We start from the raw sequence: 14579 nt of genomic DNA on the forward strand, positions 1-14579 counted from the left end.
GCATTTGAGTTGGACTCTAAAGGGTGGGTAGGAATTCAAAAGGGAGGGGAGAGGAGAGAGAACCAGGGAAGGAACACTGTCATAACCAGTGGAGCATTCCAGAATATGATAGGCACCCCTTGAAGGGGTGGACTCACCATCGCTAGAGGTCTTTGGGCAGAGCTAGATGACCACTTGTCCAGAATATGGAGAAGGGGGGATGCTCAGTCAGGCACAGGTTGGACGGGGTGGCTTCTGAAAATCTGTGTTTCCATGAGAAAGATTGTTTTTGCCAGTGGCATAAAGTTGGGATGGGGGAAGGGAATAGGAAGACCTTTTTGCTGTTGTCCAGTCATGCTTGGCTCTTCATGACCCCATTTGGGATTTTCTTTTTTGGGGGGGGCAGGGCAATTGGGATTAAGTGACTTGCCCAAGGTCACATGGCTAGTAAGTGTATCAAGTGTCTGAGGCTGTATTTGAACTCAGGTCCTCCTGACCCCAGGGCCAGTGCTCTTACTCACTGCACCACCTAGCTGCCCTCATCTGGGGTTTTCTTGGCAGAGATCCTAGAGTGGTTTGCCATTTCCTTCTCAAGCTCATTTTACAGATGAGGAAACTGAGGCAAACGGTTGAGCGATTTGCCCAGGGTCACACAACTAGTAAGTGTCTGAGGTCAGATTTGTACTCAGGTCTTCCTGACTCCAGACATGGAACTCTATCCACCGTGCCACCTAGCTGCCCACTTAGGAGGAGGATATTCCTGCTAATTAAGGCCCTGGTAATGATCGACTGAACTAGCTTCATAAGGGCTTGGACCTCCCAGGTGAGGAAATTCCTCTCTATGCATGCCTGCCTCCACCTTCTCTACAACTTCTGGCCTTAGAGAGTTGCCTAAAGCAGCCTCGCCCAAAATCACAAATGTTAGAAGCCGAATCCACACCCAGGTCTTCCTGGCTTCAAAGTCAGCCTTTCTACCAGCTATCTTATGTTGACTCTGGACCAGGGTCAAATCGATGGGAATGTAGGAGAGGTTAGATTCCAGAGAGGTGGAAGGGGTGAAATTCACAGGAGGATCTCGTAGCTGATTGGATAATGAGAGGTCTAAGAACACCGAGGAAAGCAAGCCCTCCGATGTGGAATATGGGTAATGGCAAACCACTCCAGTATCTTTGCCAGGAAAACCTCATGGACATTACGGTCCACGGGGTCTGGAGAGGCAGACCCTACTGAATGACTGAACAACAGTGCTGAATACGGGCTTGTTCGTGGGGTGAACGAGAAATGGAGGAAAGAGAGGGAACAGATGGGCTAGGAAGATTAAGGAAAGCCTTTGTTTGGGGGAGATTGTATTGGGGAGATGCGAGGTCCTTTGTAAACAGATGACCAGCGGGAAGTGGAAGATGCAGGAGAAATGAGATGCGGAAGGGAGCGGGGAGCCGGCTGGAGGGGGCAGGTGCAGGAATGAGCCTGGTAGGGATTGAAGTTCTGTGACCTTTGGAGGAGGAGACGAGCCGAGGGATGGATGGCCTGGATATCAGGGAAGTAGGAAGCTCGGTGGTCTGCTCTAAGGAGACCTGAGGAGCAGGGATGGAGCGGGGAGATGGGAAAGGGGGGTGGTCTGGTCTGGCTGAGGTCCGAGGGTCAAGGGAAGGCCTTAGAGAGTGATCGGTGGGGGGCGGGGAAGGATGGAAGGTGTAAGGAGGGGTAGGGGCTGATTAATGGAGCCAGGGCCTGGAGGCGGGAGTGGGAGGAGCCTTCGGTCAGGTGTGGGGCCGGCCAGCCCTTCCTGGTTGAGCCCAGCGAAGGAGGAGCGGCGGTCCTGATGGTGGGGGAGGGGCGGGCGCCGCGAGGGGCGGGCCCGGGGCGGGGCGGGGCCTTGGGAGGCGCGGCCTGCGGGTGACGCGCTAGCTCAGTCGCGCTGGGCTCCAGGGCCGGAGCAGACGGGCCGTTCCGGGTCGGGAGGCGCTCGCGGAGCTGGCGGGCGGGGAGGATGAACACGATCAAGAACGTGCCGGCGCGGGTGCTGAGCCGCAGGCCGGGCCACAGCCTGGAGGCGGAGCGGGAGCAGTTCGACAAGACCCAGGCAAGGGAAGGGGCCGGGGAGGGGGCGCCGCGCAGCCCCGCGCCCCCCGGGCACGGCAGCGCACCTCGGGCGTAGTGAGCAGTGGAACCGGGGGCGTGGGGCCGGGGGCGCGCGCCGTCCCTTCCCCTCCCCTGCGCCGGCTCCGGCGTCCCCGCGTCCCGGGGGCAGCCCAGGTTGTACCTGGCCGGCATCGTGGGCTCTCGCGCGGGACGGGACCTTAGAGGTCAGCTAGGCCGGCGTTCTCATTTTACAGAACAGGAAACTGAGGCCCGGAGCGGGGGAGGGGTTGTCCAAGGGGCTGGCAGTCGGGAAGGGAGCGCTGGAGCCGGCTCTCCGGGGCCGGCCTTGGGAGCCCCGCTCCGGCACTGCCCATCCCCTGCCTCCCTTCCAGCGCGTGGGGATTTCACCGTGCTGCTGTCTGTGTGAATGGGTGTCATTTGTCTTGTGTGTGGTTTCCCACGGGTGTGTGTGTGTGTGTGTGAGAGACACCCCCCCCACCTTCGATGAATGTAGACAGAGCAGCCTGGGCATCTCTCGTGTCTGAGCTCCTAGACGGAGCCACCCGCATGGATGGCTGGCCATGTGTGAATGTGCGGACCTGTCCGGACATCTGTGTGTTTGTGGCTGTGAAGGCTTGTCGGTGTGTGTTTCCCAACATAAATGTATGGCGACCCATGGGAACATTTGTGTGGATGTGTCACTTTGATTCTGTGTGTGTGTGTGTGTATGTATGTGTGTGTCCCTGCCCATATGTAAATGTCTTCCTATCCAAAAGGATCTCAGTATGTGTTCCTATGTAAATACTTAGAACCAGCCAGGCATTTCAGTGTGTTTGTGGGCTCCTTTTTGTGCAGGGACCCCTGTGTTTATCTCTGGCTATTTGTGAGACAGTCCGGGGTGGGGGGACACACTTGCCTTCAGGTGAGGGCTGTCTGTAGAAGCATTTGCCCCTTTCCAGGGGTCTTGGGACTGAAGAAGGTGCCTGGTAGGTTTGGGGGGGGGGGGCTGGGCGGGTCACCCCCTCTGCGTCCCTCGGCCCTTCCTCTTCTTCCTAGCCCAAAGCTTTTCCAGAAAACAGAACATCCAAAGAAGGTTTTCTTGGCTTAAGTAAACACGGAAGCCCAGTTGGGGCTCTGCCACCTCATGTCAGCTGACAGAGGCCCTGGCAGCCAGGGGGAGCAGAGGTGAGGGCCCTCCTGCTCAGCCCCCTCCCAAAGAGAGCCAGCCCAGGTGCTCCATTCGCAGAGATTCAGGCCTTCTGGGCCACAGGTTCATCTGTTCTATAATAATAGCTGACATTTACATGGCGCTTTAAAATTTACAAAGGATTTTGCATATGTGATTCCAGTTGAGCCCCTCAAACAGTGTGACTTCCTCCCCTGGATGTACCTGGGAAGGACGGTTGGGCTGTCCAGAGTGTCCAGGATGGTTTGATTTGGCTGACAGGCCTCTGCTGACCCCCTGACCCCTCTTCCTCTGGAAGAGACCCTATCTAAGTGAATCTCTGAATTTCACAGCAGGGGAAACTGAGGGTCATGGAATGTAGGATTGGAGGCAGAGGTGGTTAGAGACCTCAGCTGCTCTCTGTTCCAAACCCTTTATCTTTCAAGTGAGGAGACTGAGGCCCAGAAAAGTGAAGGGTCTTGCCCAGAGGTGCCCTGTTTGTGAGTATCAGCAGTGGGGTGAAGGCCAGCTCCTTTGACAGTGATAGGACAGGTTGTGTTGCGGAAGGGGGAGTTATGGCTGTCCCTGTGGGCCCCAAAGGGCAGGATCGGGAGCAGTGAATGTGTGGAAGTGTCCGGTTTAGACTCTTGATGTCAGGAAAAACTTCCTAACAATGAGAACTGTCCCAAAGTAGGCCAGGTGGCCTTCAGGAGGTGGAGCAGTCATAGGAGGCCTTCCAGCAAAGGGTGGATAGTTCCTTGTTAAGGATAACGGAGGAGATTCGAAGGCCTCTCTACATCCCTTTTAACCCTGAGATTGTCAGCACCTGGTGGAGGCAGGTGGGATAGAGAGGGATGATGAGGAAGCAGAGGCTCAGAAGAGGATGTAGGAAGCACGAGGGCAGTTTAGAGCCTAGGCCTACGTGACTGCCCTATCCACGGCACCACACTGCCTCTCATGCCTTCTCAGATGCATTCTTTGTAGCATTGGGGTGGTGGCCATCCCAGTCTTTCATATATGGAAAGAGAAGTTGGAGCCTCTTTTCAAGGCTGGATCACTAGGAATGACAGGGGTCTCTCCATCTCCCCCTCCCATCCCCAAGTCTTTGATTCTCACGGTAGGACCATATTTCCTTAGCGGAAACTTGGTGTTTCCTTTCCCCTGGACTGGAGTTTGCCAGAGAGGCCTATTATCTCGTCAGTGCCAAGGTGAAAAGTTTGATGTATGTAGTCAGACTTGTTTGCCTGAGCTGTGGCCCAAATACAAACATGTGCACACCCTCTCGTTAAATACCTGCTCCTCACAAGCACTTCCGGCCCCATACAGGCGTCCCCCTTCTCCTTACACGGCTCCAGAGCCCAGCAGGCCCAGAGAGTTCTGAAGCCTGTGTTTATTTAAACAATTAAATGAGGGAGGCCCTTTACTGAGAATCTTATGCTGAATACTAGGACCAATCAAGCACCAAGCATTTATAAAGCATCTACTGTGTGCCGGGCATCATACTAAGCCCGGCGGATACAGAATCATTCAGTGGCCTTTGTTAAGGGCCTACTGTGTGCCAGGCAGCACCCCTGTGTGTGCTATCTCTTCTATTAGAATGGGAGTCCTTTGAGAGCGGGGGTTATTCCCAGGACTCAACATAGTGTTTTGCATATAATAAAAGCTGAATAAATGCCTTCTGTTCATTCACATTGCTAGGCCCTTGAGAGGGACTGGGCTGGGATTGTGATCTCACTGGTTTGGGGTCTCCTCAGGGAGGCAGTTCCCTGTACTAATGCAGGTTAGTGCTTAGAGCCCAGGGTCACACAGCTAGGATGGGTCAAAGGCAAGATCTGAACCCAGGTCTTCTTGGCTTTGGGGCCCTGCACTGGGCTGGACACTGAAGAGACCAGAGACAGAAACGAAGCTGTCCCTGTCCTTGGCGAGGTCCCGTTCTGTCAGGGGAGACAGCGTGTGTGTGCAGGTGATGGTGTGGGAGAGAAGGTCCCGGGATGACGGAGCCAGAGCTCGGAGAGACCACAGATGTCATCCAGGCCTTTCATTCTACAGAAGGGGAACCTGAGGCCCAGAGAAGGAAAGGGGCTTGCTGGGGCCACTGCCAAAGCCAGAATTAGAGCCTGGGGCCTCTGGTCCTCAAACCTCCCATCAGTAGTGCTATGTCGTTGGCCTGTCCCCTTCTGTTTGACGTTCTCAGAAGGGTTGTGGAGGCTGGTGCCCCTCCAGGCCTGGGATGCCTGGCTCTCCTGAGGGGGCTCAGCACCGGTAAAGGCTTTCCTGACCTCGGCCTCTTCTGCCACCCCTCCCCCAGGCCCTGAAAAAATGACTTCATTTTCACCTTGCACATGCTTCAAGCAAGTGTCTTAGTTCTTTTGGATCTTAATTTCATCACAGGTGGCATGGTGACGTCTGAGGTTCCTCTATCTCAGAATCTTCCATCCCGTGAGCCTGTGTAGACGTTCTCTTTATTTCTCTAGAGCTGGAAAGGGACCTCAAAAGCCACCTAGTTGAACCTTTTCCCTTTACAGCTGAGGCCCAGAGAGGTTAAGTGAAGTCACCCAGGTGGTCAGGATGATTGGTGGGACTCCAGAAGGGAGGGGAGCAGAGTGAGCAGTCATTAAGTGCCTACTGTGTGAAAGACTCCTGCTAAGTCTGCCCTTCCACTGCCTGCCCTTTCTGCTCCTGCCTCCCTCGAAATCCCCAAAGTAGAATGTTTTCCACTTTTGTATCTCAGTTGTCAGCCCAGGGCCTGGCATTACATAGTAAGTACTTAATAAATATTGAACTGAGCTGAATTGAATTTGTGTTTACCCGTCTGAGTCAGCTAAGAGCTGAAGTCACCCACCTGTTCCTTCTCATTGGAACTGGAGTCAGAAGGACCCGAGTTCAAATCCAGCCTCAGACACTTCCTAGCTGTGTGACCCTGGGCAAGTCACTTCACCCTGTTTGCCTCAGTTTCCTCCTCTCTAAAATGAGCTGGAGAAGGAAATGGCAAACCACTCCAGTATCTTGTCAAGAAAACCCCAAGTGGGGTCGCAAAGAGTCAGAATGACTGAACAGCACCCCTACTTAATAGAGGTTGAAACGTTCCCTGCATCACAGGTACCCATGGACAGTAGAGACTGTGTCTCAGCAGGTCACTTCCCCATCGTCCATGTTTGCAGAGAGCCAGCCCTCTAACTTCTTGGACTGCTTTAGAATCAAGTCCCCGCAAGCGGCCTGCACCCCCATTTTCACTTTGAAATGAGAGAAATGCAGTGGGGCCACCTCTCCCCCATGTGATGAGCAGTAACCACTTAGTGGTAAGCCTTGGGCCGAGCGGGCCCCCACCTGATGGCTGCTGAGAATCATCTGCCCAGAAATGGCCCTGCAAATTATTAATTTATCACCATGATTACCATCATCACCCTACAGTGTCCTGTATGTTCTTGGCCCTGACATCCAATTAATAAAAACTGAATGTGGGTTTTTTAATTCTACCCGTTTCAGAAGTACCAGAGTGGCTAAGTTACAGGGCCTGACGCACAATAGGCACCGACAGAAATGTTTATTGTTTGGACAGAATGTTCCATAGTACTCACCATCTCTGGGAGGAGCAGTGTGGCCCAGTGGATGGAACCCTGGACCTGGAGTCAGGACTGTGGTTCTCAGTTCAAATACTACTTTTCACTTTTTTTTTTTTTGAGATTGGGTCTTTCTGTCTTAGGCTGGAAGTTCAGCAACCATCATGGGCTGATTTCTATATTTATTGGCCCGGAAGCTTTAACCTGCTTTATTTTTCTGACCTGGGCTGCTTTATCCCTTGGTCCTCTGCTCCCAGAGGTCGCCATATTGGTGCAGGACTCAGTGTGGACACCTGGTTGGCTTTAGTCCCACTGTAGCCAAGAACTCCCAAACCCAAGGGATCCTCCGGCCTCTGCCTCCCTCAGGAGCAGGGATCATAGGGATCTGCCACCATATGGCTGGCCTTATTCTTTTTCAGAAATGTTTAATCGATAGCACCTTCATTTCTGAATAAATCCTTTCCCTTTCCCCTCCCCCGGTGAACCCTGCCTTGTAAAAAAGATAACAACAAAGTGGGAGAAAAGAAGCAGTTCAGCAAAACCTTTGCAATATTCTATATTCTTAGCCCCCGCCACCTCTGAAGAGAATCAGTCAATCGACAAACATTAGTTAAATAATTATTCGGTGTATCTGGAACTGTTCCAGGTGCTGGGGATACAAGAAAAACCCCCAAACAGTCCCTGTCCTCAAGGAGGGCAAGTGTGTGTGTGTGTGTGTGTATGTATATGTACACACACACACACATACACACATATATACACACAGTGAATAAACACTCCTGGTGCCTTTAAGTTGGGTTGGTACCACGGACAAGTCACTTTCCCTCTGGGCCTCGGTTTCCCCATCTGTAAAACAGAGGAGGTAATAGTACAACTCACAAAGGGGTGGTTAGGGTCAAACTAGGGGGAAAATTGCTTTGCATTTCAGGCTCTCTGCGTAAAGTGCTTTGCCAGCATTTAAACAAATGCCTACTGAATGCTGGTTGTTATTGAGGCAGGGGGTCAAAGGTGAATCTGGCAGTGGATTCTGGACCCAGGTGTTCTCCAGGGCTCTTGGTGAGTGATAGCAAAGGGACTTGGTGGAGGTAACGACCCCTGGGGTGCCTCTGGGTCCCACCTAGTGTTTTTGTGAGGCCCCAGTGAGATCATGCTTGGAAAGATCTCTGCCAACCTCAACACCCTGGAGAGTTAGATGTGAGCTCTTACTGTTGTTTCTGGTGCCCTTGGGGGGGGGGGAGTTGTGCCCTTGGGTCAAGGACCTGTGATTTCAATAAGCCCATCATTGGCACAGGTGGCAGCCCACCTTGAACCTGTCAGTCCACAGACATCTATAAAATACCTACTGTGTGCTAGGCACTGAGAGGACAGACAAAAATAAAAGCGACTGCCCTCTAAAAATTTACTTTCTATTGGGGAAGAAAACATGTACGTGTATAAACAAATACATAATTATGCAGCATCAGTACATAAATACAATATACATTTTTTGCGGGGGGGGGGGGGGCGGCACAAATTGCCTGGGGGTGGGGGGATCAGGAAAGGCCCCATGTAGAAGAAAAGGAGGCTTAGGCTTTGAAGGCAATTAGAGAATCTAATTTAATAGGTCAAATCAACAAGCATTTATTTATTAAACCCTGACTGTGTGCCTGGCTCTGTGCTAAGGGCTGGGGATACAAAGAAAGGCAAAAAAAAACCCCAAACCAAAACTACCCAATAAGTATTTTTTTCTTTTTAATTAATTAATTTTTAGTTTTCAACATTCACTTCCACAAGATTTTGAGTTCCAGATTTTCTCCCTCCCCCCCCAATGTAGCATGCATTCTGATTATCTCTTCCCCCAGTCTGCCTTCCCTTCTATCACCACCCCCCCAACCTAAGTCTTAGGGTGTTGCTTAAGGCTTGGAGGTGGAAGGACTTACCCAAGGTCACAAAGCTAGTCAGTGTCAGAGGCCAGATTTTCATATGCTAGTTTATGTGTTATTTATTTGGATACACGGCTTATCTCTCTTATTAGATTTTCCCTTATTTTCTTTTTTTAAGGGATGGGGCTCAGTGAGTTTTTGGAAGAAGCAGAGAAAGTGTTTGGCTCAGGGAGCTCAGAGAGTTGTCAGACAGTTTGTCACAGAGTTTTCCATTTCTCCTTCAGTATGCAAGTGCCTTTTGAAGACACATGACAGTAATGTGCGCGGGGTAGTGAATACAGAGTGGGGCATGGAGTCAGGAACCACTCAATCAAGTGTTTGCCGAGCACCTCCTAAGAGCTGGGTTCCAGTCCTGCCTCTGAGGTTTGCTGGCTTTGTGGAGCTGAGTTGGTTCCTAACATCTTGGGGCCCCCGGGCAATGCTCAGAGGTGACCAGATATGGTAGGGGAGTACAGGAAATGTCCACCAAGTGTGCTGAGCCCCTTCCTGCCTTCTCCTCACTCAATCGCTCATTTGCCCCAGAAGACCTATCGATCTAACTCTCTACTGTGTGTCCTTGAGTATCAGTCACTGCCACCTTGTGAGATGGGGGGGAGGGGGAAATCTAAAGATACTGTCCCCATTTTACAGATCAGCAAACTGAGGCTGGGGAAGGCTAAGTGACTTGGCCAGGGTCACTCAGCTTGTCCTGCTTCCAAGTCTAGGAGTCTTTCCACCCTGCCATGGATAAAAGGGTTCCATGGCCAAGTTGAGGAGATGGAATTTAAGCCAGCTCACCTCGATCTTATTCCAACGATATCTTAAAGCATCAGCGTCTCCCTGAAGTGGAGTTAGGGTGGGGAGAGGGAGGAAGATCCATGAAATAAGATCGCCCTAGACGGCCAGTCTGGTGACAGGGAGCCAGGGGGTAGGTTGGCTTGGCTTTTTTTTTTCCTCTGGTTGGGCCTCTCTTGGGAACCAGAGGGATGAAACGGTCGCTTGCATATCATTTTTCTTCACATGGTAAACAAGTTTCCAAACCCTCTGTCCCCCTGGAGAGCTAAGCATGACCCCCCCCCCCCATGATGTCTTGGCTGGGTATGGAGTCTGTCCTTCATTTTAAACTTTCCACGATGGATAAGTGAGGGCTGTGGGAACGAGGCTTTGTAAGTGGTTAATAGTTAATGGGATTGCTCCCAGGAATATCGAATGAACTCCCTTCAGATTGAATTGCTGGGAAGACGCTGAATGTATTATACATCATTCAGTAGAACATCTGTCTGTCTGACCATCCATCCATCTCTCCATCCGCTTCTTGGCCCATCTGTCTGTCGGCCTGTCCATCTTTCCGTCCATCCATGTAATTCTCCATCTACCTGTCTGTCTGTCGGCCTATCCATCCATCCATTCATGTATCTTTCCATCTACCCGTCTCTCTGTCCACCCATCCCTCTGTCCATCTCTCCAGCTACACGCACACACATGCACACATGCACACGTGTGCGCGCACACACCCCATTGACTGACTGACACGTAGAGTTTTTCCCTCCCTCACAGAAGACACTGTCTAATCCTTTGCCGTGGCCCTCTTTTCTTCCGTCTCCTGCCAGGGTGTTTTCAGGTAACCAGCCATCTTGGTTTCCTGAGAGCCTGAGGCCCTGGTAAACCCTAAAGTGCTATTTCAAGGGGTATTATTATTAGACACTCAGCTGCTCGCCAGGCTCCCTTTCTCTCTCCTTTTGGGCCCACATTGGGCTGGGAGGAGGCGGGGATGTTGCGGTGTAGGGTTTCTGGCTGGGGCAGCCTTTCCAATGTGCTCGTCTCAGATGCTGATAAGTGGCAGAAATAGGAAGCTTTGGGGTCAGTCCTCAGCTGTGGGGGGAGGGAGATGGGGGCAGGGTGGGGGGAGTCCTGTGAAGTCACATCTCTCTCCATTGCTAGGGCTTGTGAAGGTTGCAGTCTGGGCATAGAACAGGGAGCTGAACTCTGTGTGTGCGTGTTTATCTGGGGTGGGTTTATCTGTGTGTATATAATACTCAGGTGAGTTCCCAGAAAACTGCTTTGTTCTGTCCTTCCCAGTCCCCTTGGTGATAACATGCACTTTAGAAGTGAGAGGGCCTCGCCCAGGCCCTGGGATGTGCCTGTCACCCCTGTCGCCAGGGAGCTCAGGCTGAGATAGGGCACGTGATACCATCTTCTCCCCTCCCCCAGGGATGCTTTGGAGCCTCAGAAACTGCAGGCTCAGATCCTGTTTCTGACCCCAACTCTGACGGAGTTGGGGTTCAATTCACCTAAACCAGTGTGTATTAATCACTAACTCTGTGCTAGGCGCTGGGGATATAAAGACAGAAAGAAACAGTGTCTGTCTTCAAGGAGCATATATTCTATCAGGGGAAAGAGCACAGGTGCAGATAAGGAAATAGAAAAGGTGTACCAAAAGTGGTTTCCAGAGGGAATAAACCCTAACAACTGGGTTGTCAGATCAGGAAGAACCTTGTGTGACGCCTGAATGGTGCTTTGAAGGAAGTTAAAGGATTTGAATAATTTGAAGGATTCTGAATCATAGATGTATGGAGGGAGGGTGTTCCTGGCAGGGGGGACAGCCCATGCAAAGTCACAGAAGTGGGAGATGTACATGTCATGTATATGTATATGCTGGCAAAGGGTCAGAATCCAAGGACTGGCCTGTGGAATACAGTCATCAGAAGTGCTCTGTGACTTTGCATCAGAGCCAGCCAAACGAGGCTGGCAGGTGGTGGGTAGGAGAGGGGGTGTGTGTGGGGTGTGGGGTGGGGGTGGGGGTGTTGTGCTGAGAGGCAAACTTATTGTCACAGCTGTTTTTGAACAATCTGATTCTTCAGAGGATCCTTCAGGAAGCTTTAGCAAATTCCTTTGGTTACAGTACGGTGTAGTCAGTCAACAAGCATTTATTAGGCTCTTGCTGTATGCAAGGAACAGTGTACGGGAAGGAACAGCCCACTTGAAGTCCCTGGGGCCTTAGCTTGAGTCCTGGCTCTCTTTCTGGCTCGCTGAGAAAAAAGGTTCAAAGATCAAGAGAAGGATGCAGACTTTAGATGGTCCAGGTCAGCCCTGCATTTTACAGATAAGGAAACTGAGACCTAGAGAGGGATGCTGCAGCACGGTGAGAAGAGGAAAGGACGCCATCACCCAGCCAGATTCAGACCCCCAGGGTCAGCCACTTTCTGCCTGGGGGCAGATGGGGGCAGATGTGGACACACGTCTTAGCCTCCTTGGGCTGCAGTTTCTCACCTATGGAGCGAGGGGGTTAGACAGAGCCCTCACACACACACATCATCGATCCTGAACTCGTTGGTCATTTGGCCACATTCACACAGACAGCGAGTAGCAGAGCCGTGACTGGGACCTGACTTGAGATTGGCCCTCGCTTTTTCCACTCTGTTACCCTGATACGTTGTATGGTCCAGAAACAGGGAAGGAGCCTGTATCAGTGTCACCTACTCCAAGCAACCCCGGAGGAGCCAGCCAGCTGAGTGACCTTGAGTGAATTCTTCAGTCAGGCTCTGTCTCTCTGTCTCTGTCTGTCTGCCTGCCCCTCTCTCTCTCCCCCTCCCACTCTCTCTCTCCCTCCCCACCTCAGTTTTCTCATCTGCAGACTGGGGGCACTCCCTTCCCTGCCTTCTTCCCCAGGTTATTGTGGAAAGGAACTGAGATTCTGGGAAGCACTTGGTCACCACAAAGCATCAGTTACATCTGTCTTAGTGATTCGGGTCGTTGTTCTCTCTTTCCCCTGGCACAGTGGGGCCAGGCCCGGGTGGTTCACTGCTCTGCCAGTGAGACTTTCACTCTGATGGCTGCTGAAGCAGAAATCTGGTCAAAGATTAACTGACATTTATGGGTGCTCCAGCTGAAGGGCTTAGAAAACAATGAGAGAGAGGAAGGAAGGCAGCCAGCCAGCCCCGAGGAGGTGGCGGGGAGAGGGGTGCGGGTGCCCCATGTGAGCCACAGCTATTTGCCAATCTCCCCCTCCCCCTCTCTTATTTATCTTTTTAAAAAGTTAGGCAAAGCCCTCTGTTACACTGACCTCCACGGCAGCCCGATGGTGCAGTGGCTAGAATGCCAGGCTTGGAGTCGGGAAGACCCGAGTTCAAATCCTGTGTCAGACGCTTACTAGCTCTGTGATCCTGGGCAAGGCCTTTAACTTGTATTTGCCTCAGTTTCTTCATCTGTAAAAGGGAATAACACCCGCCTCCCAGGTTATTGTGGGGATCAAATGAGTTTATAATTGTAAAGCACTTGGCACAGCGCCTGGTCTGTAGTAACCTCTCTGTTTTGTTGTTCAGTCGTGTCCTACTCTCTGTGACCCCACTTGGGGTTTTCTTGGCAGAGACTCGGGAGAGGTTGGCCATTTCCTTCTCTGGCTCATTTTACAGATGAAGAAACTGAGGCAACCAGGGTGAAGTGACTTACCCAGGGTCGCACAGCCAGTAAGTGTCTGAGGCTGGATTTGAACTCAAGGAGATGAGTCTTCCTGACTCTAGCCCCAGGCTCTATGCACTATGGCCCCTCACCGCTACATAAACATTGGTTATTACTGTTATTATAATGACCTATTGAAGGGGAGCCTCTGCAAACCTTTGTCAGGCACCCGTTGCAGGTTCTTAATCTGTCTGGTGAAATCCGCGGGCCCCTTTCATCCTTCCAGAATCCCGTCTTGTTGTTGACATTAGTAACTGAAGGAAATGCTACATTTCAGTTGGAGTTTACTAAAGATAAAGATGTTAGGTATTTTCCCATTCAAATTTCCAGACCCTGTGAAATCTCTCATAGATCCCAGGTTCACAAATCCTAATGGGGAAAGAAAGGGGCCCTCAGGATACCGAGCATCCCCTGCCTTCAAGGAGCTTATGCTCTCCTTCGGGGTGGGGATAGAGCAGGTATGGAATTCAATATGTGACCAGGTAAGTCAAGGAGGGAAAGACCACCCATCACTAGCAGAGTGCAGAGTTCTGGTTTGGGAGTCATGGCCTGGGTTCAAAGACTACCTTGGGGAAATCGGGTAACTTCTGGGCCTCAGTTTCCCCCTCTGTGAGCTGAAGGGGTTGGCCTCATCGGCCGATGAAGCCTTTTCCAGCTCTGCCTCTATGATCCCAAAATCATGAGTGGCCAAGATGCCCCAGGCCCCGTCCAAACACTGTGGAGAACCAGGGCTGACACTGGGCAGCCAAGATGCCCCAGGCCCCATCCAAACACCTTGGAGAACCAGGAATGACCATAGATGGCCAAGAAGCTCCAGGCTCTGTCTAAACACCGTGGATAGCCTGGGCTGACAGTGGGCAGCCAAGTTGCCCCAGACAAACCCCTTGGAGAACCAGGGCTGACAATGGGCAGCCAAGATGCCCCAGGCTCCAGCCAAATACATTGGAGAACCAGGGCTGACAGTGGGTGGCCAAGATGCCCCAGGCCCCATCCAAACATGGTGGATAACCTGGGCTGACAGTGCATGGCCAAGATGCCCCATCCAAACACCTTGGAGAACCAGGAATGACAATAGATGGCCAAGAGCCCCTTCCAAACACCTTGGAGAACCAGGAATTACAGTGGATGGCCAAGAAGCCCCAGGCCCCGTCCAAACACTGTAGATAACCTGGGCTGACGGTGGATGGCCAAGATGCCCCAGCCAAATACCTTGGAGAATCAGGGCTGACCTCATAGGAGGAGAGAAGGGATGAGGTTCACCCTTGCCCTGATACCAACTCCAGGTGTGTCAAAGGAAAGATTTCCCCTATACTGTGTGTGCATGGATGGTTGGCTGCTCTCTCAGCACCAGGAACCAGGGTAGAGTGCTGTTGTATGATGTCCTTCTTCCTGGAAGCACCAGGATCTGCCCATGCAGCCAGCTGGGTGATAGTC

At 51.9% G+C, this 14579-nt stretch overlaps 1 protein-coding gene across 1 annotated transcript in view; it reads left to right on the forward strand.

Moving 5' to 3' along the window:
- Nucleotides 1-1896: 1896 nt before the first annotated feature.
- Nucleotides 1897-14579, forward strand: part of HIP1R (huntingtin interacting protein 1 related) — a 75095-nt gene continuing 62412 nt past the window's right edge. Inside the window, exon 1 of the mRNA XM_036765148.1 lies at nt 1897-2062. Within this exon, the coding sequence (XP_036621043.1) occupies nt 1970-2062 (93 nt within the window). The 5' untranslated portion in view covers nt 1897-1969. The remainder of the gene's footprint in view (nt 2063-14579) is intronic.

Source organism: Trichosurus vulpecula, chromosome 1 (genome assembly GCF_011100635.1).
Source record: "Trichosurus vulpecula isolate mTriVul1 chromosome 1, mTriVul1.pri, whole genome shotgun sequence".
NCBI classification, from domain to species: domain Eukaryota; kingdom Metazoa; phylum Chordata; class Mammalia; order Diprotodontia; family Phalangeridae; genus Trichosurus; species Trichosurus vulpecula.